The sequence below is a fragment of the Antedon mediterranea genome, chromosome 3 (genome assembly GCF_964355755.1).
Source record: "Antedon mediterranea chromosome 3, ecAntMedi1.1, whole genome shotgun sequence".
In the NCBI taxonomy this organism is placed as follows: Eukaryota; Metazoa; Echinodermata; class Crinoidea; order Comatulida; family Antedonidae; genus Antedon; species Antedon mediterranea.
Window position 1 is genome coordinate 38,094,232 of NC_092672.1, and position 23,146 is coordinate 38,117,377.

At 36.3% G+C, this 23,146-nt stretch overlaps 1 protein-coding gene across 2 annotated transcripts in view; it reads left to right on the forward strand.

Annotated features, from left to right (window-relative positions):
- LOC140045515 (IgGFc-binding protein-like) overlaps positions 1 to 23,146 on the forward strand; it is a 55,335-nt gene that overhangs the window by 27,361 nt on the left and 4,828 nt on the right. For both annotated transcript variants that reach the window (XM_072090453.1, XM_072090454.1), the window contains exons 40-96: positions 61 to 380; positions 740 to 895; positions 1,123 to 1,450; positions 1,781 to 1,977; positions 2,286 to 2,460; positions 2,553 to 2,875; positions 2,972 to 3,130; positions 3,245 to 3,572; positions 3,662 to 3,861; positions 3,977 to 4,151; positions 4,244 to 4,566; positions 4,663 to 4,821; positions 4,936 to 5,263; positions 5,353 to 5,552; positions 5,668 to 5,842; positions 5,935 to 6,257; positions 6,354 to 6,512; positions 6,627 to 6,954; positions 7,044 to 7,243; positions 7,359 to 7,533; positions 7,620 to 7,942; positions 8,040 to 8,198; positions 8,312 to 8,639; positions 8,728 to 8,927; positions 9,042 to 9,216; positions 9,309 to 9,631; positions 9,729 to 9,887; positions 10,001 to 10,328; positions 10,417 to 10,616; positions 10,732 to 10,906; positions 10,993 to 11,315; positions 11,413 to 11,571; positions 11,685 to 12,012; positions 12,101 to 12,300; positions 12,415 to 12,589; positions 12,676 to 12,998; positions 13,095 to 13,253; positions 13,384 to 13,711; positions 13,800 to 13,999; positions 14,115 to 14,289; positions 14,382 to 14,704; positions 14,805 to 14,963; positions 15,079 to 15,406; positions 15,495 to 15,694; positions 15,809 to 15,983; positions 16,070 to 16,392; positions 16,489 to 16,647; positions 16,778 to 17,105; positions 17,194 to 17,393; positions 17,509 to 17,683; positions 17,776 to 18,098; positions 18,196 to 18,354; positions 18,468 to 18,795; positions 18,884 to 19,083; positions 19,199 to 19,373; positions 19,466 to 19,788; positions 19,886 to 20,044. In XM_072090453.1, the coding sequence (XP_071946554.1) occupies positions 61 to 380; positions 740 to 895; positions 1,123 to 1,450; positions 1,781 to 1,977; positions 2,286 to 2,460; positions 2,553 to 2,875; positions 2,972 to 3,130; positions 3,245 to 3,572; positions 3,662 to 3,861; positions 3,977 to 4,151; positions 4,244 to 4,566; positions 4,663 to 4,821; positions 4,936 to 5,263; positions 5,353 to 5,552; positions 5,668 to 5,842; positions 5,935 to 6,257; positions 6,354 to 6,512; positions 6,627 to 6,954; positions 7,044 to 7,243; positions 7,359 to 7,533; positions 7,620 to 7,942; positions 8,040 to 8,198; positions 8,312 to 8,639; positions 8,728 to 8,927; positions 9,042 to 9,216; positions 9,309 to 9,631; positions 9,729 to 9,887; positions 10,001 to 10,328; positions 10,417 to 10,616; positions 10,732 to 10,906; positions 10,993 to 11,315; positions 11,413 to 11,571; positions 11,685 to 12,012; positions 12,101 to 12,300; positions 12,415 to 12,589; positions 12,676 to 12,998; positions 13,095 to 13,253; positions 13,384 to 13,711; positions 13,800 to 13,999; positions 14,115 to 14,289; positions 14,382 to 14,704; positions 14,805 to 14,963; positions 15,079 to 15,406; positions 15,495 to 15,694; positions 15,809 to 15,983; positions 16,070 to 16,392; positions 16,489 to 16,647; positions 16,778 to 17,105; positions 17,194 to 17,393; positions 17,509 to 17,683; positions 17,776 to 18,098; positions 18,196 to 18,354; positions 18,468 to 18,795; positions 18,884 to 19,083; positions 19,199 to 19,373; positions 19,466 to 19,788; positions 19,886 to 20,044 (13,508 nt within the window). The remainder of the gene's footprint in view (positions 1 to 60; positions 381 to 739; positions 896 to 1,122; positions 1,451 to 1,780; positions 1,978 to 2,285; positions 2,461 to 2,552; positions 2,876 to 2,971; positions 3,131 to 3,244; positions 3,573 to 3,661; positions 3,862 to 3,976; positions 4,152 to 4,243; positions 4,567 to 4,662; positions 4,822 to 4,935; positions 5,264 to 5,352; positions 5,553 to 5,667; positions 5,843 to 5,934; positions 6,258 to 6,353; positions 6,513 to 6,626; positions 6,955 to 7,043; positions 7,244 to 7,358; positions 7,534 to 7,619; positions 7,943 to 8,039; positions 8,199 to 8,311; positions 8,640 to 8,727; positions 8,928 to 9,041; positions 9,217 to 9,308; positions 9,632 to 9,728; positions 9,888 to 10,000; positions 10,329 to 10,416; positions 10,617 to 10,731; positions 10,907 to 10,992; positions 11,316 to 11,412; positions 11,572 to 11,684; positions 12,013 to 12,100; positions 12,301 to 12,414; positions 12,590 to 12,675; positions 12,999 to 13,094; positions 13,254 to 13,383; positions 13,712 to 13,799; positions 14,000 to 14,114; positions 14,290 to 14,381; positions 14,705 to 14,804; positions 14,964 to 15,078; positions 15,407 to 15,494; positions 15,695 to 15,808; positions 15,984 to 16,069; positions 16,393 to 16,488; positions 16,648 to 16,777; positions 17,106 to 17,193; positions 17,394 to 17,508; positions 17,684 to 17,775; positions 18,099 to 18,195; positions 18,355 to 18,467; positions 18,796 to 18,883; positions 19,084 to 19,198; positions 19,374 to 19,465; positions 19,789 to 19,885; positions 20,045 to 23,146) is intronic.

Below are 23,146 nucleotides of genomic sequence, written 5' to 3' on the forward strand. Positions count from 1 at the left end.
CAAAAAAGACGAACAGATTAATGTATGTATTAAAACATATTTTTTTAAATTATTTATCAGCATCTGGGCTATGTACTGTATGGGGCGATCCTCACTACATAACATTCGATGGACAGAAATACGATTTCCAGGGAGAGTGTGAATACACGTTAGTGAAGGATTGCATTGACGTCATCAACAAACCATCATTTGAAGTAACCGGCGTTAATGCCAAACGTGTACCGTCAGCTAGTGTTGCGTTTTTACAACGAGTGATATTTTATTACATGAATCATATATACACACTTAAGAAGAATAGAGTTGTACTGCTGGATGACGTCTTACTGGTAACACCTTATGACCTAGATGGCGTTAGTATTGTAGATAATGGAGTCAACCTGGTATGTATGAAAACTTTTTTAACTTCTCGGCACTGTTAGGTTTATTTAGCCACTATCATAGATACATTCATTCATTCATTCAGGCTTATCGCCTGACTTTATTTACTTTAGGCCTCTGGCCATGTGCGTCATATGTGAATGTTGTAACATAATTAATGTTAAGGTTATGTTGAATACAGCATCACACGAGAATTTGTTCATGGTGTGACAATGTATCACGGGATTCATGATACTTTATAAATTGAATTGAAATAAAATAAAGATTAAAATTAAACAAAGGCCTAGACAATATTGCAGAGGTACGTCACAATACCTGTTTTCTTATGTAAATGTGTATTCTATTGCCTTTTGTCGCCCAGGTTTTATGGACTGATTTCGGGCTTTCAATTCGCTGGAATGGAGAGAACCGTGTCGAAATACGTGTTTCTTTCGAGTTTGGCAATAACACATGTGGGTTGTGTGGTGACTTTGATGGAACACGTACAGATCTACAGATAAGATCCGATGGGGTTCAAGTAAGTACTTACTTACTTAAGTATGTATTTTTAGGCTATAGTGAATAAATAAACATAGGTTTTTATAGATAGATTGAATATTATTATTTTAATTTAGCAGTATTATTTAATGATCAAACATGCAGTATATAACTCTATCTATTAGCTAAGCTATATCTTTGAAAATGGAATTGACAATTTGAAAGTATCTGTTGTTCTGTTGATTAAAAAAATATATATATTTACAGTCGAGAAGTACAGCAGATTTTGCTAACAGTTGGTTGTCAACTACCAACGAAGATTGTGGAGCTCTAGATGTGGATCCATGTGACGAGTCCTCTGACACCTACCGCACCTCTGTTGACGAGTGCAACGTGCTGACGTCACCAGTCGGCGTGTTTGCGCCTTGCCATACTCTTGTTGATCCCACTGTTTATTTTGAAGGCTGCGTTTACGATCTCTGTGCCTCGCTCCCGGATGATACCACACTATGTGATAGCTTAGAAACTTATGCACAGGCCTGTTCGTTCATGGGAATCCAGCTGGGAAACTGGAGAAATACTCTCGATAAATGCCGTAAGACACCATTTGTCTAGTTTGTAATGACTAAGATACTTCTTATTTACGAAGTTACTGATTTTATTTTTATTTTGTCCAATATGGATCTATCAAAACATAACATTACAGAATTAACAACGTTAACATTACAATGAAAACTATAGAATCCATAAAACAATATTGAATATTGGAATTTTAGATAAACTGAATCTAAAATTGAAAATAAATTGGACATAATATTGTTTAACTTTCAATGCATTTAATACCCCGTTTCTTTGTCTGATAATGCCTTTTAACAAACAATGAACTATTGACAAACAATGAACAATGAACTATTTTTAATTAAAGCATTCCAATGTGAAGATGATAAGATATACAATGCATGTGGAACAAGCTGTCCTGCCACTTGTCTCAACTTACCGACTGAATGTCCAGTGATGTGTGAAGAAGTTTGCGAATGTCCAGAAAACACAGTTTTAGACAATGGCCAGTGTATATCCCCAAGTGAATGTGGATGTACGTCGTCGTCTGGTTTGTACTATCAGGTACAGTATAAAAACGATTAAAAAAAATGCGGTGACTACTTTAAAACTCTCTTTTCCACTAGGCGAATTTATTCGCGCGAATCGAAAGAATTGACTAAAGCGTATTTGCATTTCATCTACTTTCTGCGTGCGAACAATATTTCAACCAATCAGAACTTAGGAATGTTCGATTCGCGCGAAAATATTCGGTAATGGAAAACAGGCTTTAGGCGCTCATTAGTGATCTCACTATAGAGCTGTCGATTTCCGACAGTCACAGTTTCGGTACCAATTGTGGCACTCGCGTACACATCTCTTTAAATTCACAGATTGGTCAACAATGGATCGACAATATTTGTAAACAGACTTGCACCTGTAATGGAGGTGTGGTAATTTGCAACGAATACAGCTGTGATTCAAATGCCGAATGTTCTGTAAGAAATGGTGTTCGTGGATGTTACTGTCAAGCTGGGTTTGAAGGAGATGGCCAGACGTGCACCAGAGGTAAAAATATTTAAACATGAATACTACAATCGAAATTCTAGAGATTCTACAAAACCACCCATTTACTATTCTGTTTAAAATCAAAATTCCAGGTCCTGGTTATTGTACCGTTTGGGGAGATCCTCATTACATCACATTCGACAAGGCCAGGTATGACTTCCAAGGTGAATGTGAATACATAGTGGTAGACAAATGTGACAATAGAACAGATATTGAGGATTTCACAATTAGTGGAATAAATAGGAAAAACCAACCGTCAGCAGGAGTGTCTTTGATGCGAGAAGTTACATTACATTACAAACAACACAAATACAATCTTGGACAAGATGGTCAGATTGCCTATGATGGAGTTACAATAACACCTCCACTCTTAACATCAGACGGTGTTTACATCACCATCAGTGGACAGTACACTGTAAGTATATAAAGTAAACTGTAATAGCAATTTCTTAAAACATTTGCAGTATTCAAATACGCAATTATTTATTCAACGTTTTCTTTAAATATGTAGATATTGTTGACAAACTTTTCGTTGGTTCTACGATGGGATAATAAACATACTCTAGAAACAGAACTGCCTTTTGACTACATGAACTCGGTGTGTGGCTTATGCGGTGACTTTAATGGCGAAGCCAACAATGATATTTCTTTCAAGTCAGATGGTTCAAATGTAAGTTTTGTTAGGTTATTCAAAGTAGCATTACTTGTCTGGTGCAGATATAAATATTAGCGTATATTAGGTTTTGTTTATTGCGATTTTGAGTTTCATTACATTTTATTTCAGGCAAGAAGTGCTTCGGATTTTGGAAACAGTTGGAAATTCGAATCACAAGAATGCGAAGATGTCGTCGACGTGGAGCCTTGTCAAGAAGGCACAGAAACACTAGAACAAGCCAGAGATTTGTGTTACACTTTGATATCAGAAGATAGCGCTCTTTCTTCGTGTCACGACTTTGTTGATCCTGCAGATTATTATGACGGCTGTGTTTATGACTTGTGTGCAACACTGCCTAATGACGATCTTCTATGTGATGATATATCAGAATATGCCCAAGCTTGTCGACAACGTGGTGGAGAACCCGGTGATTGGAGAACAGCAACATCAACATGCCGTACGTAATGAACTAATCTATTAATTTAGCATTTGATGTACCTGTTAACACCAAGATACGTTACCGGTATTATATTCTTTTTTTTACAGCAATTACGTGTGATGGCAATAAAGTATATAATCATTGTGCAACTTCTTGTCCTGCAACGTGTGCGTCAATGGAGGGAATGGTAGATTGCCCAAATACATGTGTTGAAGCCTGTGAATGTCCAAGTGGCACCGTGCTTGATGGTAACACGTGTGTTCAGCCGTATCAATGCGGTTGTATTTTGGATGGAGTTTATTATAAGGTACATATATTTGTTTAGACTATTATTAAAGAGAGGGGGAAAGATCACTAAACACATTTCAAACAATTATTAGATACTTAAACTAGATTAGTTACGTATCTGTCTATTTCCACAGTCTGGTCAACAATGGATCGACAGTACTTGTAAACAGACTTGCACCTGTAATGGAGGTGTGGTAATTTGCAACGAATACAGCTGTGATTCAAATGCCGAATGTTCTGTAAGAAATGGTGTTCGTGGATGTTACTGTCAAGCTGGGTTTGAAGGAGATGGCCAGACGTGCACCAGAGGTAAAAATATTTAAACATGAATACTACAATCGAAATTCTAGAGATTCTACAAAACCACCCATTTACTATTCTGTTTAAAATCAAAATTCCAGGTCCTGGTTATTGTACCGTTTGGGGAGATCCTCATTACATCACATTCGACAAGGCCAGGTATGACTTCCAAGGTGAATGTGAATACACAGTGGTAGACAAATGTGACAATAGAACAGATATTGAGGATTTCACAATTAGTGGAATAAATAGGAAAAACCAACCGTCAGCAGGAGTGTCTTTGATGCGAGAAGTTACATTACATTACAAACAACACAAATACAATCTTGGACAAGATGGTCAGATTGCCTATGATGGAGTTACAATAACACCTCCACTCTTAACATCAGACGGTGTTTACATCACCATCAGTGGACAGTACACTGTAAGTATATAAAGTAAACTGTAATAGCAATTTCTTAAAACATTTGCAGTATTCAAATACGCAATTATTTATTCAACGTTTTCTTTAAATATGTAGATATTGTTGACAAACTTTTCGTTGGTTCTACGATGGGATAATAAACATACTCTAGAAACAGAACTGCCTTTTGACTACATGAACTCGGTGTGTGGCTTATGCGGTGACTTTAATGGCGAAGCCAACAATGATATTTCTTTCAAGTCAGATGGTTCAAATGTAAGTTTTGTTAGGTTATTCAAAGTAGCATTACTTGTCTGGTGCAGATATAAATATTAGCGTATATTAGGTTTTGTTTATTGCGATTTTGAGTTTCATTACATTTTATTTCAGGCAAGAAGTGCTTCGGATTTTGGAAACAGTTGGAAATTCGAATCACAAGAATGCGAAGATGTCGTCGACGTGGAGCCTTGTCAAGAAGGCACAGAAACACTAGAACAAGCCAGAGATTTGTGTTACACTTTGATATCAGAAGATAGCGCTCTTTCTTCGTGTCACGACTTTGTTGATCCTGCAGATTATTATGACGGCTGTGTTTATGACTTGTGTGCAACACTGCCTAATGACGATCTTCTATGTGATGATATATCAGAATATGCCCAAGCTTGTCGACAACGTGGTGGAGAACCCGGTGATTGGAGAACAGCAACATCAACATGCCGTACGTAATGAACTAATCTATTAATTTAGCATTTGATGTACCTGTTAACACCAAGATACGTTACCGGTATTATATTCTTTTTTTTACAGCAATTACGTGTGATGGCAATAAAGTATATAATCATTGTGCAACTTCTTGTCCTGCAACGTGTGCGTCAATGGAGGGAATGGTAGATTGCCCAAATACATGTGTTGAAGCCTGTGAATGTCCAAGTGGCACCGTGCTTGATGGTAACACGTGTGTTCAGCCGTATCAATGCGGTTGTATTTTGGATGGAGTTTATTATAAGGTACATATATTTGTTTAGACTATTATTAAAGAGAGGGGGAAAGATCACTAAACACATTTCAAACAATTATTAGATACTTAAACTAGATTAGTTACGTATCTGTCTATTTCCACAGTCTGGTCAACAATGGATCGACAATACTTGTAAACAGACTTGCACCTGTAATGGAGGTGTGGTAATTTGCAACGAATACAGCTGTGATTCAAATGCCGAATGTTCTGTAAGAAATGGTGTTCGTGGATGTTACTGTCAAGCTGGGTTTGAAGGAGATGGCCAGACGTGCACCAGAGGTAAAAATATTTAAACATGAATACTACAATCGAAATTCTAGAGATTCTACAAAACCACCCATTTACTATTCTGTTTAAAATCAAAATTCCAGGTCCTGGTTATTGTACCGTTTGGGGAGATCCTCATTACATCACATTCGACAAGGCCAGGTATGACTTCCAAGGTGAATGTGAATACACAGTGGTAGACAAATGTGACAATAGAACAGATATTGAGGATTTCACAATTAGTGGAATAAATAGGAAAAACCAACCGTCAGCAGGAGTGTCTTTGATGCGAGAAGTTACATTACATTACAAACAACACAAATACAATCTTGGACAAGATGGTCAGATTGCCTATGATGGAGTTACAATAACACCTCCACTCTTAACATCAGACGGTGTTTACATCACCATCAGTGGACAGTACACTGTAAGTATATAAAGTAAACTGTAATAGCAATTTCTTAAAACATTTGCAGTATTCAAATACGCAATTATTTATTCAACGTTTTCTTTAAATATGTAGATATTGTTGACAAACTTTTCGTTGGTTCTACGATGGGATAATAAACATACTCTAGAAACAGAACTGCCTTTTGACTACATGAACTCGGTGTGTGGCTTATGCGGTGACTTTAATGGCGAAGCCAACAATGATATTTCTTTCAAGTCAGATGGTTCAAATGTAAGTTTTGTTAGGTTATTCAAAGTAGCATTACTTGTCTGGTGCAGATATAAATATTAGCGTATATTAGGTTTTGTTTATTGCGATTTTGAGTTTCATTACATTTTATTTCAGGCAAGAAGTGCTTCGGATTTTGGAAACAGTTGGAAATTCGAATCACAAGAATGCGAAGATGTCGTCGACGTGGAGCCTTGTCAAGAAGGCACAGAAACACTAGAACAAGCCAGAGATTTGTGTTACACTTTGATATCAGAAGATAGCGCTCTTTCTTCGTGTCACGACTTTGTTGATCCTGCAGATTATTATGACGGCTGTGTTTATGACTTGTGTGCAACACTGCCTAATGACGATCTTCTATGTGATGATATATCAGAATATGCCCAAGCTTGTCGACAACGTGGTGGAGAACCCGGTGATTGGAGAACAGCAACATCAACATGCCGTACGTAATGAACTAATCTATTAATTTAGCATTTGATGTACCTGTTAACACCAAGATACGTTACCGGTATTATATTCTTTTTTTTACAGCAATTACGTGTGATGGCAATAAAGTATATAATCATTGTGCAACTTCTTGTCCTGCAACGTGTGCGTCAATGGAGGGAATGGTAGATTGCCCAAATACATGTGTTGAAGCCTGTGAATGTCCAAGTGGCACCGTACTTGATGGTAACACGTGTGTTCAGCCGTATCAATGCGGTTGTATTTTGGATGGAGTTTATTATAAGGTACATATATTTGTTTAGACTATTATTAAAGAAAGGGGGAAAGATCACTAAACACATTTCAAACAATTATTAGATACTTAAACTAGATTAGTTACGTATCTGTCTATTTCCACAGTCTGGTCAACAATGGATCGACAGTACTTGTAAACAGACTTGCACCTGTAATGGAGGTGTGGTAACTTGCAACGAATACAGCTGTGATTCAAATGCCGAATGTTCTGTAAGAAATGGTGTTCGTGGATGTTACTGTCAAGCTGGTTTTGAAGGAGATGGCCAGACGTGCACCAGAGGTAACAATATTTAAACATGAATACTACAATCGAAATTCTAGAGATTCTACAAAAACACCAACTTACTATTTTGTTTAAAATTCTAGGTCCTGGTTATTGTACCGTTTGGGGAGATCCTCATTACATCACATTCGACAAGGCCAGGTATGACTTCCAAGGTGAATGTGAATACACAGTGGTAGACAAATGTGACAATAGAACAGATATTGAGGATTTCACAATTAGTGGAATAAATAGGAAAAACCAACCGTCAGCAGGAGTGTCTTTGATGCGAGAAGTTACATTACATTACAAACAACACAAATACAATCTTGGACAAGATGGTCAGATTGCCTATGATGGAGTTACAATAACACCTCCACTCTTAACATCAGACGGTGTTTACATCACCATCAGTGGACAGTACACTGTAAGTATATAAAGTAAACTGTAATAACAATTTCTTAAAACATTTGCAGTATTCAAATACGCAATGATTTATTCAACGTTTTTCTTTAAATATGTAGATATTGTTGACAAACTTTTCGTTGGTTCTACGATGGGATAATAAACATACTCTAGAAACAGAACTGCCTTTTGAATACATGAACTCGGTGTGTGGCTTATGCGGTGACTTTAATGGCGAAGCCTCCAATGATATTTCTTTGAAATCAGATGGTTCAAATGTAAGTTTTGCTAGGTTATTCAAAGTAGCATTACTTGTCTGGTGCAGATATAAATATTAGGGTATATTAGGTTTTATTTATTGCGATTTTGAGATTCATTATATTTATTTCAGGCAAGAAGTGCTTCGGATTTTGGAAACAGTTGGAAATTCGAATCACAAGAATGCGAAGATGTCGTCGACGTGAAGCCTTGTCAAGAAGGCACAGAAACACTAGAACAAGCCAGAGATTTGTGTTACACTTTGATATCAGAAGATAGCGCTCTTTCTTCGTGTCACGACTTTGCTGATCCTGCAGATTATTATGACGGCTGTGTTTATGACTTGTGTGCAACACTGCCTAATGACGATCTTCTATGTGATGATATATCAGAATATGCCCAAGCTTGTCGACAACGTGGTGGAGAACCCGGTGATTGGAGAACAGCAACATCAACATGCCGTACGTAATGAACTAATCTATTAATTTAGCATTTGATGTACCTGTTAACACCAAGATACGTTACCAATATCATATTCTTTTTTTACAGCAATTACGTGTGATGGCAATAAAGTATATAATCATTGTGCAACTTCTTGTCCTGCAACGTGTGCGTCAATGGAGGGAATGGTGGATTGCCCAAATACATGTGTTGAAGCCTGTGAATGTCCAAGTGGCACCGTGCTTGATGGTAACACGTGTGTTCAGCCGTCTCAATGCGGTTGTACTGTGGATGGAGTTTATTATAAGGTACATATATTTGTTTAGACTATTATTAAAGAGAGAGGGAAAGATTACTAAACACATTTCAAAAATTGTTAGATACTTCAACTAGATTAGTTACGTATCTGTCTATTTCCACAGTCTGGTCAACAATGGATCGACAATACTTGTAAACAGACTTGCACCTGTAATGGAGGTGTGGTAACTTGCAACGAATACAGCTGTGATTCAAATGCCGAATGTTCTGTAAGAAATGGTGTTCGTGGATGTTACTGTCAAGCTGGTTTTGAAGGAGATGGCCAGACGTGCACCAGAGGTAAACAGATTTAAACATGAATACTACAATCGAAATTCTAGAGATTCTACAAAACCACCCATTTACTATTTTGTTTAAAATCAAAATTCCAGGTCCTGGTTATTGTACCGTTTGGGGAGATCCTCATTACATCACATTCGACAAGGCCAGGTATGACTTCCAAGGTGAATGTGAATACACAGTGGTAGACAAATGTGACAATAGAACAGATATTGAGGATTTCACAATTAGTGGAATAAATAGGAAAAACCAACCGTCAGCAGGAGTGTCTTTGATGCGAGAAGTTACATTACATTACAAACAACACAAATACAATCTTGGACAAGATGGTCAGATTGCCTATGATGGAGTTACAATAACACCTCCACTCTTAACATCAGACGGTGTTTACATCACCATCAGTGGACAGTACACTGTAAGTATATAAAGTAAACTGTAATAAAAATTTCTTAAAACATTTGCAGTATTCAAATACGCAATGATTTATTCAACGTTTTTCTTTAAATATGTAGATATTGTTGACAAACTTTTCGTTGGTTCTACGATGGGATAATAAACATACTCTAGAAACAGAACTGCCTTTTGAATACATGAACTCGGTGTGTGGCTTATGCGGTGACTTTAATGGCGAAGCCTCCAATGATATTTCTTTGAAATCAGATGGTTCAAATGTAAGTTTTGCTAGGTTATTCAAAGTAGCATTACTTGTTTGGTGCAGATATAAATATTAGGGTATATTAGGTTTTATTTATTGCGATTTTGAGTTTCATTATATTTATTTCAGGCAAGAAGTGCTTCGGGTTTTGGAAACAGTTGGAAATTCGAATCACAAGAATGCGAAGATGTCGTCGACGTGGAGCCTTGTCAAGAAGGAACAGAAACACTAGAACAAGCCAGAGATTTGTGTTACACTTTGATATCAGAAGATAGTGCTCTTTCTTCGTGTCACGACTTTGCTGATCCTGCAGATTATTATGACGGCTGTGTTTATGACTTGTGTGCAACACTGCCTAATGACGATCTTCTATGTGATGATATATCAGAATATGCCCAAGCTTGTCGACATCGTGGTGGAGAACCCGGTGATTGGAGAACAGCAACATCAACATGCCGTACGTAATGAACTAATCTATTTATTTAGCATTTGATGTACCTGTTAACACCAAGATACGTTACCGGTATTATATTCTTTTTTTACAGCAATTACGTGTGATGGCAATAAAGTATATAATCATTGTGCAACTTCTTGTCCTGCAACGTGTGCGTCAATGGAGGGAATGGTGGATTGCCCAAATACATGTGTTGAAGCCTGTGAATGTCCAAGTGGCACCGTGCTTGATGGTAACACGTGTGTTCAGCCGTCTCAATGCGGTTGTACTTTGGATGGAGTTTATTATAAGGTACATATATTTGTTTAGACTATTATTAAAGAGAGGGGGAAAGATCACTAAACACATTTCAAACAATTATTAGATACTTAAACTAGATTAGTTACGTATCTGTCTATTTCCACAGTCTGGTCAACAATGGATCGACAGTACTTGTAAACAGACTTGCACCTGTAATGGAGGTGTGGTAACTTGCAACGACTACAGCTGTGATTCAAATGCCGAATGTTCTGTAAGAAATGGTGTTCGTGGATGTTACTGTCAAGCTGGGTTTGAAGGAGATGGCCAGACGTGCACCAGAGGTAACAATATTTAAACATGAATACTACAATCGAAATTCTAGAGATTCTACAAAAACACCAACTTACTATTTTGTTTAAAATTCTAGGTCCTGGTTATTGTACCGTTTGGGGAGATCCTCATTACATCACATTCGACAAGGCCAGGTATGACTTCCAAGGTGAATGTGAATACACAGTGGTAGACAAATGTGACAATAGAACAGATATTGAGGATTTCACAATTAGTGGAATAAATAGGAAAAACCAACCGTCAGCAGGAGTGTCTTTGATGCGAGAAGTTACATTACATTACAAACAACACAAATACAATCTTGGACAAGATGGTCAGATTGCCTATGATGGAGTTACAATAACACCTCCACTCTTAACATCAGACGGTGTTTACATCACCATCAGTGGACAGTACACTGTAAGTATATAAAGTAAACTGTAATAACAATTTCTTAAAACATTTGCAGTATTCAAATACGCAATGATTTATTCAACGTTTTTCTTTAAATATGTAGATATTGTTGACAAACTTTTCGTTGGTTCTACGATGGGATAATAAACATACTCTAGAAACAGAACTGCCTTTTGAATACATGAACTCGGTGTGTGGCTTATGCGGTGACTTTAATGGCGAAGCCAACAATGATATTTCTTTGAAATCAGATGGTTCAAATGTAAGTTTTGTTAGGTTATTCAAAGTAGCATTACTTGTTTGGTGCAGATATAAATATTAGGGTATATTAGGTTTTATTTATTGTGATTTTGAGTTTCATTATATTTATTTCAGGCAAGAAGTGCTTCGGATTTTGGAAACAGTTGGAAATTCGAATCACAAGAATGCGAAGATGTCGTCGACGTAGAGCCTTGTCAAGAAGGCACAGAAACACTAGAACAAGCCAGAGATTTGTGTTACACTTTGATATCAGAAGATAGCGCTCTTTCTTCGTGTCACGACTTTGCTGATCCTGCAGATTATTATGACGGCTGTGTTTATGACTTGTGTGCAACACTGCCTAATGACGATCTTCTATGTGATGATATATCAGAATATGCCCAAGCTTGTCGACAACGTGGTGGAGAACCCGGTGATTGGAGAACAGCAACATCAACATGCCGTACGTAATGAACTAATCTATTAATTTAGCATTTGATGTACCTGTTAACACCAAGATACGTTACCAATATCATATTCTTTTTTTACAGCAATTACGTGTGATGGCAATAAAGTATATAATCATTGTGCAACTTCTTGTCCTGCAACGTGTGCGTCAATGGAGGGAATGGTGGATTGCCCAAATACATGTGTTGAAGCCTGTGAATGTCCAAGTGGCACCGTACTTGATGGTAACACGTGTGTTCAGCCGTCTCAATGCGGTTGTACTGTGGATGGAGTTTATTATAAGGTAGAGATATTTGTTTAGACTATTATTAAAGAGAGGGGGAAATATTACTAAACACATTTCAAAAATTGTTAGATACTTCAACTAGATTAGTTACGTATCTGTCTATTTCCACAGTCTGGTCAACAATGGATCGACAGTACTTGTAAACAGACTTGCACCTGTAATGGAGGTGTGGTAACTTGCAACGAATACAGCTGTGATTCAAATGCTGAATGTTCTGTAAGAAATGGTGTTCGTGGATGTTACTGTCAAGCTGGGTTTGAAGGAGATGGCCAGACGTGCATCAGAGGTAAACAGATTTAAACATGGATACTACAATCGAAATTCTAGAGATTCTACAAAAACACCAACTTACTATTTTGTTTAAAATTCTAGGTCCTGGTTATTGTACCGTTTGGGGAGATCCTCATTACATCACATTCGACAAGGCCAGGTATGACTTCCAAGGTGAATGTGAATACACAGTGGTAGACAAATGTGACAATAGAACAGATATTGAGGATTTCACAATTAGTGGAATAAATAGGAAAAACCAACCGTCAGCAGGAGTGTCTTTGATGCGAGAAGTTACATTACATTACAAACAACACAAATACAATCTTGGACAAGATGGTCAGATTGCCTATGATGGAGTTACAATAACACCTCCACTCTTAACATCAGACGGTGTTTACATCACCATCAGTGGACAGTACACTGTAAGTATATAAAGTAAACTGTAATAACAATTCTTAAAACATTTGCAGTATTCAAATACGGAATGATTTATTCAACGTTTTTCTTTAAATATGTAGATATTGTTGACAAACTTTTCGTTGGTTCTACGATGGGATAATAAACATACTCTAGAAACAGAACTGCCTTTTGACTACATGAACTCGGTGTGTGGCTTATGCGGTGACTTTAATGGCGAAGCCAACAATGATATTTCTTTGAAATCAGATGGTTCAAATGTAAGTTTTGTTAGGTTATTCAAAGTAGCATTACTTGTCTGGTGCAGATATAAATATTAGGGTATATTAGGTTTTGTTTATTGCGATTTTGAGTTTCATTATATTTATATTTATATTATATTTATTTCAGGCAAGAAGTGCTTCGGATTTTGGAAACAGTTGGAAATTCGAATCACAAGAATGCGAAGATGTCGTCGACGTGGAACCTTGTCTAGAAGCCACAAAAACACTGGAAGACGCCAGAGATTTGTGTTACACTTTGATATCAGAAGATGGCGTTCTTTCTTCATGTCACGACTTTGTTGATCCTGCAGATTATTATGACGGCTGTGTTTATGACTTGTGTGCCACACTGCCTAATGACGATCTTCTATGTGATGATATATCAGAATATGCCCAAGCTTGTCGACAACGTGGTGGAGAACCCGGTGATTGGAGAACAGCAACATCAACATGCCGTACGTAATGAACTAATCTATTAATTTAGCATTTGATGTACCTGTTAACACCAAGATACGTTACCGGTATTATATTATTTTTTTACAGCAATTACGTGTGATGGCAATAAAGTATATAATTATTGTGCAACTTCTTGTCCTGCAACGTGTGCGTCAATGGAGGGAATGGTGGATTGCCCAAATACATGTGTTGAAGCCTGTGAATGTCCAAGTGGCACCGTGCTTGATGGTAACACGTGTGTTCAGCCGTCTCAATGCGGTTGTACTTTGGATGGAGTTTATTATAAGGTACATATATTTGTTTAGACTATTATTAAAGAGAGGGGGAAAGATCACTAAACACATTTCAAACAATTATTAGATACTTAAACTAGATTAGTTACGTATCTGTCTATTTCCACAGTCTGGTCAACAATGGATCGACAATACTTGTAAACAGACTTGCACCTGTAATGGAGGTGTGGTAACTTGCAACGAATACAGCTGTGATTCAAATGCCGAATGTTCTGTAAGAAATGGTGTTCGTGGATGTTACTGTCAAGCTGGTTTTGAAGGAGATGGCCAGACGTGCACCAGAGGTAAACAGATTTAAACATGAATACTACAATCGAAATTCTAGAGATTCTACAAAACCACCCATTTACTATTTTGTTTAAAATCAAAATTCCAGGTCCTGGTTATTGTACCGTTTGGGGAGATCCTCATTACATCACATTCGACAAGGCCAGGTATGACTTCCAAGGTGAATGTGAATACACAGTGGTAGACAAATGTGACAATAGAACAGATATTGAGGATTTCACAATTAGTGGAATAAATAGGAAAAACCAACCGTCAGCAGGCGTGTCTTTGATGCGAGAAGTTACATTACATTACAAACAACACAAATACAATCTTGGACAAGATGGTCAGATTGCCTATGATGGAGTTACAATAACACCTCCACTCTTAACATCAGACGGTGTTTACATCACCATCAGTGGACAGTACACTGTAAGTATATAAAGTAAAATGTAATAACAATTTCTTAAAACATTTGACGTATTCAAATACGCAATTATTTTTAATCGTTTTTCCTTAAATTTATGTGTAGATATTGTTGACAAACTTTTCGTTGGTTCTACGATGGGATAACAAACATACTCTAGAAACAGAACTGCCTTTTGACTACATGAACTCGGTGTGTGGCTTATGCGGTGACTTTAATGGCGAAGCCAACAATGATATTTCTTTGAAATCAGATGGTTCAAATGTAAGTTTTGTTAGGTTATCCTAAAGTAGCATTACTTGTTTTGTGCAGATATAAATATTAGCGTATATTAGGTTTTGTTTATTGCGATTTTGAGTTTCATTACATTTTATTTCAGGCAAGAAGTGCTTCGGATTTTGGAAACAGTTGGAAATTCGAATCACAAGAATGCGAAGATGTCGTCGACGTGGAGCCTTGTCTAGAAGGCACAAAAACACTGGAAGACGCCAGAGATTTGTGTTACACTTTGATATCAGAAGATGGTGCTCTTTCTTCATGTCACGATTTTGTTGATCCTGCAGATTATTATGACGGCTGTGTTTATGACTTGTGTGCCACACTGCCTAATGACGATCTTCTATGTGATGATATATCAGAATATGCCCAAGCTTGTCGACAACGTGGTGGAGAACCCGGTGATTGGAGAACAGCAACATCAACATGCCGTACGTAATGAACTAATCTATTAATTTAGCATTTGATGTACCTGTTAACACCAAGATACGTTACCAATATCATATTCTTTTTTTACAGCAATTACGTGTGATGGCAATAAAGTATATAATCATTGTGCAACTTCTTGTCCTGCAACGTGTGCGTCAATGGAGGGAATGGTGGATTGCCCAAATACATGTGTTGAAGCCTGTGAATGTCCAAGTGGCACCGTACTTGATGGTAACACGTGTGTTCAGCCGTCTCAATGCGGTTGTACTGTGGATGGAGTTTATTATAAGGTAGAGATATTTGTTTAGACTATTATTAAAGAGAGGGGGAAATATTACTAAACACATTTCAAAAATTGTTAGATACTTCAACTAGATTAGTTACGTATCTGTCTATTTCCACAGTCTGGTCAACAATGGATCGACAATACTTGTAAACAGACTTGCACCTGTAATGGAGGTGTGGTAAATTGCAACGAATACAGCTGTGATTCAAATGCTGAATGTTCTGTAAGAAATGGTGTTCGTGGATGTTACTGTCAAGCTGGTTTTGAAGGAGATGGCCAGACGTGCACCAGAGGTAACAATATTTAAACATGAATACTACAATCGAAATTCTAGAGATTCTACAAAAACACCAACTTACTATTTTGTTTAAAATTCTAGGTCCTGGTTATTGTACCGTTTGGGGAGATCCTCATTACATCACATTCGACAAGGCCAGGTATGACTTCCAAGGTGAATGTGAATACACAGTGGTAGACAAATGTGACAATAGAACAGATATTGAGGATTTCACAATTAGTGGAATAAATAGGAAAAACCAACCGTCAGCAGGAGTGTCTTTGATGCGAGAAGTTACATTACATTACAAACAACACAAATACAATCTTGGACAAGATGGTCAGATTGCCTATGATGGAGTTACAATAACACCTCCACTCTTAACATCAGACGGTGTTTACATCACCATCAGTGGACAGTACACTGTAAGTATATAAAGTAAACTGTAATAACAATTCTTAAAACATTTGCAGTATTCAAATACGGAATGATTTATTCAACGTTTTTCTTTAAATATGTAGATATTGTTGACAAACTTTTCGTTGGTTCTACGATGGGATAATAAACATACTCTAGAAACAGAACTGCCTTTTGACTACATGAACTCGGTGTGTGGCTTATGCGGTGACTTTAATGGCGAAGCCAACAATGATATTTCTTTGAAATCAGATGGTTCAAATGTAAGTTTTGTTAGGTTATTCAAAGTAGCATTACTTGTCTGGTGCAGATATAAATATTAGGGTATATTAGGTTTTGTTTATTGCGATTTTGAGTTTCATTATATTTATATTTATATTATATTTATTTCAGGCAAGAAGTGCTTCGGATTTTGGAAACAGTTGGAAATTCGAATCACAAGAATGCGAAGATGTCGTCGACGTGGAGCCTTGTCAAGAAGGCACAGAAACACTAGAACGAGCCAGAGATTTGTGTTACACTTTGATATCAGAAGATAGCGCTCTTTCTTCGTGTCACGACTTTGCTGATCCTGCAGATTATTATGACGGCTGTGTTTATGACTTGTGTGCAACACTGCCTAATGACGATCTTCTATGTGATGATATATCAGAATATGCCCAAGCTTGTCGACAACGTGGTGGAGAACCCGGTGATTGGAGAACAGCAACATCAACATGCCGTACGTAATGAACTAATCTATTAATTTAGCATTTGATGTACCTGTTAACACCAAGATACGTTACCGGTATTATATTCTTTTTTTACAGCAATTACGTGTGATGGCAATAAAGTATATAATCATTGTGCAACTTCTTGTCCTGCAACGTGTGCGTCAATGGAGGGAATGGTGGATTGCCCAAATACATGTGTTGAAGCCTGTGAATGTCCAAGTGGCACCGTGCTTGATGGTAACACGTGTGTTCAGCCGTCTCAATGCGGTTGTACTTTGGATGGAGTTTATTATAAGGTACATATATTTGTTTAGACTATTATTAAAGAGAGGGGGAAAGATCACTAAACACATTTCAAACAATTATTAGATACTTAAACTAGATTAGTTACGTATCTGTCTATTTCCACAGTCTGGTCAACAATGGATCGACAATACTTGTAAACAGACTTGCACCTGTAATGGAGGTGTGGTAACTTGCAACGAATACAGCTGTGATTCAAATGCCGAATGTTCTGTAAGAAATGGTGTTCGTGGATGTTACTGTCAAGCTGGGTTTGAAGGAGATGGCCAGACGTGCACCAGAGGTAAAAATATTTAAACATGAATACTACAATCGAAATTCTAGAGATTCTACAAAACCACCCATTTACTATTCTGTTTAAAATCAAAATTCCAGGTCCTGGTTATTGTACCGTTTGGGGAGATCCTCATTACATCACATTCGACAAGGCCAGGTATGACTTCCAAGGTGAATGTGAATACACAGTGGTAGACAAATGTGACAATAGAACAGATATTGAGGATTTCACAATTAGTGGAATAAATAGGAAAAACCAACCGTCAGCAGGAGTGTCTTTGATGCGAGAAGTTACATTACATTACAAACAACACAAATACAATCTTGGACAAGATGGTCAGATTGCATATGATGGAGTTACAATAACACCTCCACTCTTAACATCAGACGGTGTTTACATCACCATCAGTGGACAGTACACTGTAAGTATATAAAGTAAACTGTAATAACAATTTCTTAAAACATTTGTAGTATTCAAATACGCAATGATTTATTCAACGTTTTTCTTTAAATATGTAGATATTGTTGACAAACTTTTCGTTGGTTCTACGATGGGATAATAAACATACTCTAGAAACAGAACTGCCTTTTGACTACATGAACTCGGTGTGTGGCTTATGCGGTGACTTTAATGGCGAAGCCAACAATGATATTTCTTTGAAATCAGATGGTTCAAATGTAAGTTTTGTTAGGTTATTCAAAGTAGCATTACTTGTCTGGTGCAGATATAAATAATAGGGTATATTAGGTTTTATTTATTGCGATTTTGAGTTTCATTATATTTATTTCAGGCAAGAAGTGCTTCGGATTTTGGAAACAGTTGGAAATTCGAATCACAAGAATGCGAAGATGTCGTCGACGTGGAGCCTTGTCAAGAAGGCACAGAAACACTAGAACAAGCCAGAGATTTGTGTTACACTTTGATATCAGAAGATAGCGCTCTTTCTTCGTGTTACGACTTTGCTGATCCTGCAGATTATTATGACGGCTGTGTTTATGACTTGTGTGCAACACTGCCTAATGACGATCTTCTATGTGATGATATATCAGAATATGCCCAAGCTTGTCGACAACGTGGTGGAGAACCCGGTGATTGGAGAACAGCAACATCAACATGCCGTACGTAATGAACTAATCTATTAATTTAGCATTTGATGTACCTGTTAACACCAAGATACGTTACCGGTATTATATTCTTTTTTTACAGCAATTACGTGTGATGGCAATAAAGTATATAATCATTGTGCAACTTCTTGTCCTGCAACGTGTGCGTCAATGGAGGGAATGGTGGATTGCCCAAATACATGTGTTGAAGCCTGTGAATGTCCAAGTGGCACCGTGCTTGATGGTAACACGTGTGTTCAGCCGTCTCAATGCGGTTGTACTTTGGATGGAGTTTATTATAAGGTACATATATTTGTTTAGACTATTATTAAAGAGAGGGGGAAAGATCACTAAACACATTTCAAACAATTATTAGATACTTAAACTAGATTAGTTACGTATCTGTCTATTTCCACAGTCTGGTCAACAATGGATCGACAATACTTGTAAACAGACTTGCACCTGTAATGGAGGTGTGGTAACTTGCAACGAATACAGCTGTGATTCAAATGCCGAATGTTCTGTAAGAAATGGTGTTCGTGGATGTTACTGTCAAGCTGGGTTTGAAGGAGATGGCCAGACGTGCACCAGAGGTAAAAATATTTAAACATGAATACTACAATCGAAATTCTAGAGATTCTACAAAACCACCCATTTACTATTCTGTTTAAAATAAAAATTCCAGGTCCTGGCTATTGTACCGTTTGGGGAGATCCTCATTACATCACATTCGACAAGGCCAGGTATGACTTCCAAGGTGAATGTGAATACACAGTGGTAGACAAATGTGACAATAGAACAGATATTGAGGATTTCACAATTAGTGGAATAAATAGGAAAAACCAACCGTCAGCAGGAGTGTCTTTGATGCGAGAAGTTACATTACATTACAAACAACACAAATACAATCTTGGACAAGATGGTCAGATTGCATATGATGGAGTTACAATAACACCTCCACTCTTAACATCAGACGGTGTTTACATCACCATCAGTGGACAGTACACTGTAAGTATATAAAGTAAACTGTAATAACAATTTCTTAAAACATTTGTAGTATTCAAATACTCAATGATTTATTCAACGTTTTTCTTTAAATATGTAGATATTGTTGACAAACTTTTCGTTGGTTCTACGATGGGATAATAAACATACTCTAGAAACAGAACTGCCTTTTGACTACATGAACTCGGTGTGTGGCTTATGCGGTGACTTTAATGGCGAAGCCAACAATGATATTTCTTTGAAATCAGATGGTTCAAATGTAAGTTTTTTGTTATTCAAAGTAGCATTACTTGTTTTGTGCAGATATAAATATTAGCGTATATTAGGTTTTGTTTATTGCGATTCTATATCAATGGTCAGTTGTATGGCTAACTTTAATTGTATACATTATCCTGAGAAGTAATGATCACGGCCTATGAAAAGGGGAAGCAACCAACTTTCAGAAATGGTACCTCTATGAATGTTAATGGTTTGTTGTATGGCAACCAACTTTAATTGCACATATTTTGTAACTGCTTTCTTTTAATTTCCTAAATGTTTAATTGGCGGAGCATGCTACTATTTAAATTTTTTTTCTAAACATGTCAGAAAGAAAATACTTTATTATATATCTTATTTTATTTATTATTATTTTTTATCTATTTATTATTTACTCCAAAAAAATGCTAACACAAAGTATTATAAATATCTTAAATATTAATATTACTAATTTTTATGCATATATATTATGATTGATTTTAACATTACTAATTCATACCTTGATTATGACGCATTTGATGATCAAGGGTTTTTTCCTTTAAATTGTGAATACTTCACTGAACACAAATTTCATGAACATTTTGCATCGGATACAAACCAAATTTCATTACTACACTTCAATATCCGTAGTATGAATACAAATTTTGACCACCTCTATAATTCTTTTTTATCACATATTGATTCTGCTCCTACAATTGTTGGTCTCACAGAGACTTGGCTATCTGATTCTTCACATAATCTTTACTCACTCCCTGGCTATAATCTGTTAACAAACAGTAGACCTGGCGATCAACGTGGAGGTGGTGTAGCAATATACTTGCCTTCTACCTTCGATTGCCAAGAACTATCTGAATTACAATTTATGAATGACATATTGGAATCTATTTTTGTAGAAATCAGATGTCCTAATAAAAAAAATATTGTCGTTGGAGTCGTGTACAGACCACCACAAAGTAACATATCATTATTTAACACTGAAATTGAAAACATTCTCTCACATCAAGCATTAACAAATAAAAATGTGTTTATTATGGGCGATTTTAATTTAAATTTACTACATCACGATGAAAATGCACGCATTAGTGAATTTCTAGATACATTAATTTCATTTTCACTTATTCCACTTATTACCAAACCCACACGTGTAACTGATACTTCATCTACGTTACTTGACAATATTTTTAGCAATATCCACCCTTTCCCGGTCTCGGGAATTATTGTATCCGATATATCGAATCATTTTCCGATATTTGCAAAAACCTCGCTAACGGTTAATCAACATTGTAACTGTCATTGTAATAAGACAATCTACTCTTTTAATCCCCAATCGTTGGCTCACTTCAAAGAACGTTTGGCAAACTCTGATTGGCAATTAGTTCTAGATGAAAATGATGCTAACAAGTCTTTTGATGTATTTATGGAAAGACTTAAATTTCTTCAAAATGAATGTTTTAGTCAAAGGGCAAGTCGTGTCAGAAGTCGTAAAAAAATCCCTCGTATGCCATGGATATCAAGGTCTATATTAAAATCAATAAATAAGAAGAACAAACTTTTTTATAAATTTAAAATTTCTAAAACACTCGAATCTAAGACGAAATATAACAAATATAAAAATATTCTTACATCCTTAATACGTTCTGCTAAGAAAGACTATTTTTTCGGTCAATTTCAATCCGTATACAATGATATAAGAGGAACGTGGAAAGTGATAAATTCTGTATTGAATCCCGAACAAAGTCGCAAAGCGATCGGAAAATTAAAAATTAATGGTCAAACTATCGATGACAAACAGATCATAGTTGAACACCTCAATGAATATTTCTCAAATATTGGCACTTCCTTAGCACAATCGATTCCAACTACAAACAAATCTTTTCATAGTTATATGAATGATCCGAATAAAAACAGTATTTTTTTCGTTCCAATAACGGAAATGGACGTTATTGATAGTGTAAATACCCTTAAGAAAGAAAAAAAGTCCTGGATTTGATGGAATAAATAATGATTTAATTAAAAGCATTATTCCCAACATTGTAACGCCTTTAACTCATATATATAATCTTTCAATATGTAACGGGTGTGTCCCTAAAAGAATGAAAATTGCGAAAGTAATTCCTTTATTAAAGAAAGGAAGTCCTCAAGAAGCATCAAATTACCGACCAATTTCACTATTGACATCGTTTTTAAAATTTTTAGAAAAGCTTGTATATATGCGGACTTTACATTTTCTAAACCAGTGTAATATTTTTTCAAACATTCAATTTGGATTTAGAGAAAAGCACACTACGTCACATGCCATTTTACACTTCGTTGACATGACTACATCAGCCTTAGATAATCATATGCATACAATTGGTATTTTCCTCGATTACTCCAAAGCTTTCGATACTGTTAATCATGAAATCTTACTGCATAAATTATCGAACTATGGAATTAGAGGGGTGGCTCAAAAATGGTTTAGAAGTTACCTTTCTGATAGGCAACAATTTGTATCATTAAATAATTTTGAATCAAGCTGCAGACCTGTTACATGTGGTGTCCCCCAGGGTTCGATTCTGGGCCCACTTCTCTTCATAATTTATGCAAATGATTTCAATAATATATCTAATGTCATGTCGTCAATACTGTTTGCGGATGATTCAAGTCTGTTTTATTCACATGATGATCCAGATAGTCTCTGTGACATCGTTAATCAAGAACTAAAAAAGGTTACTACTTGGATACATGCAAACAAGCTATCACTAAATATGCTAAAAACCAATTTTATGTTGTTTAGTAACAAATATAGTATGTTACCAAAAGATATTATTTTCAACAATGTTCCTATTAATCAAATAACCAACACAAAATTTCTTGGTATATTTATTGACGACAGACTTGACTGGAAAGCCCATGTTAATTACCTTTGCAAATTATTATCAAAAAATGTTGGCATGATGTATAAATTGAAATCAATATTTCCTCAAAAAGTATTAAATATTTTATATTCTACTCTTATTTTATCGTACTTAAATTATGGTGTTCTTGCTTGGGGAAATGCTTCAAAATCAATTATTACTAAAATTTTATTAATCCAGAAACGAGCTGTCAGAATTATCTCAGG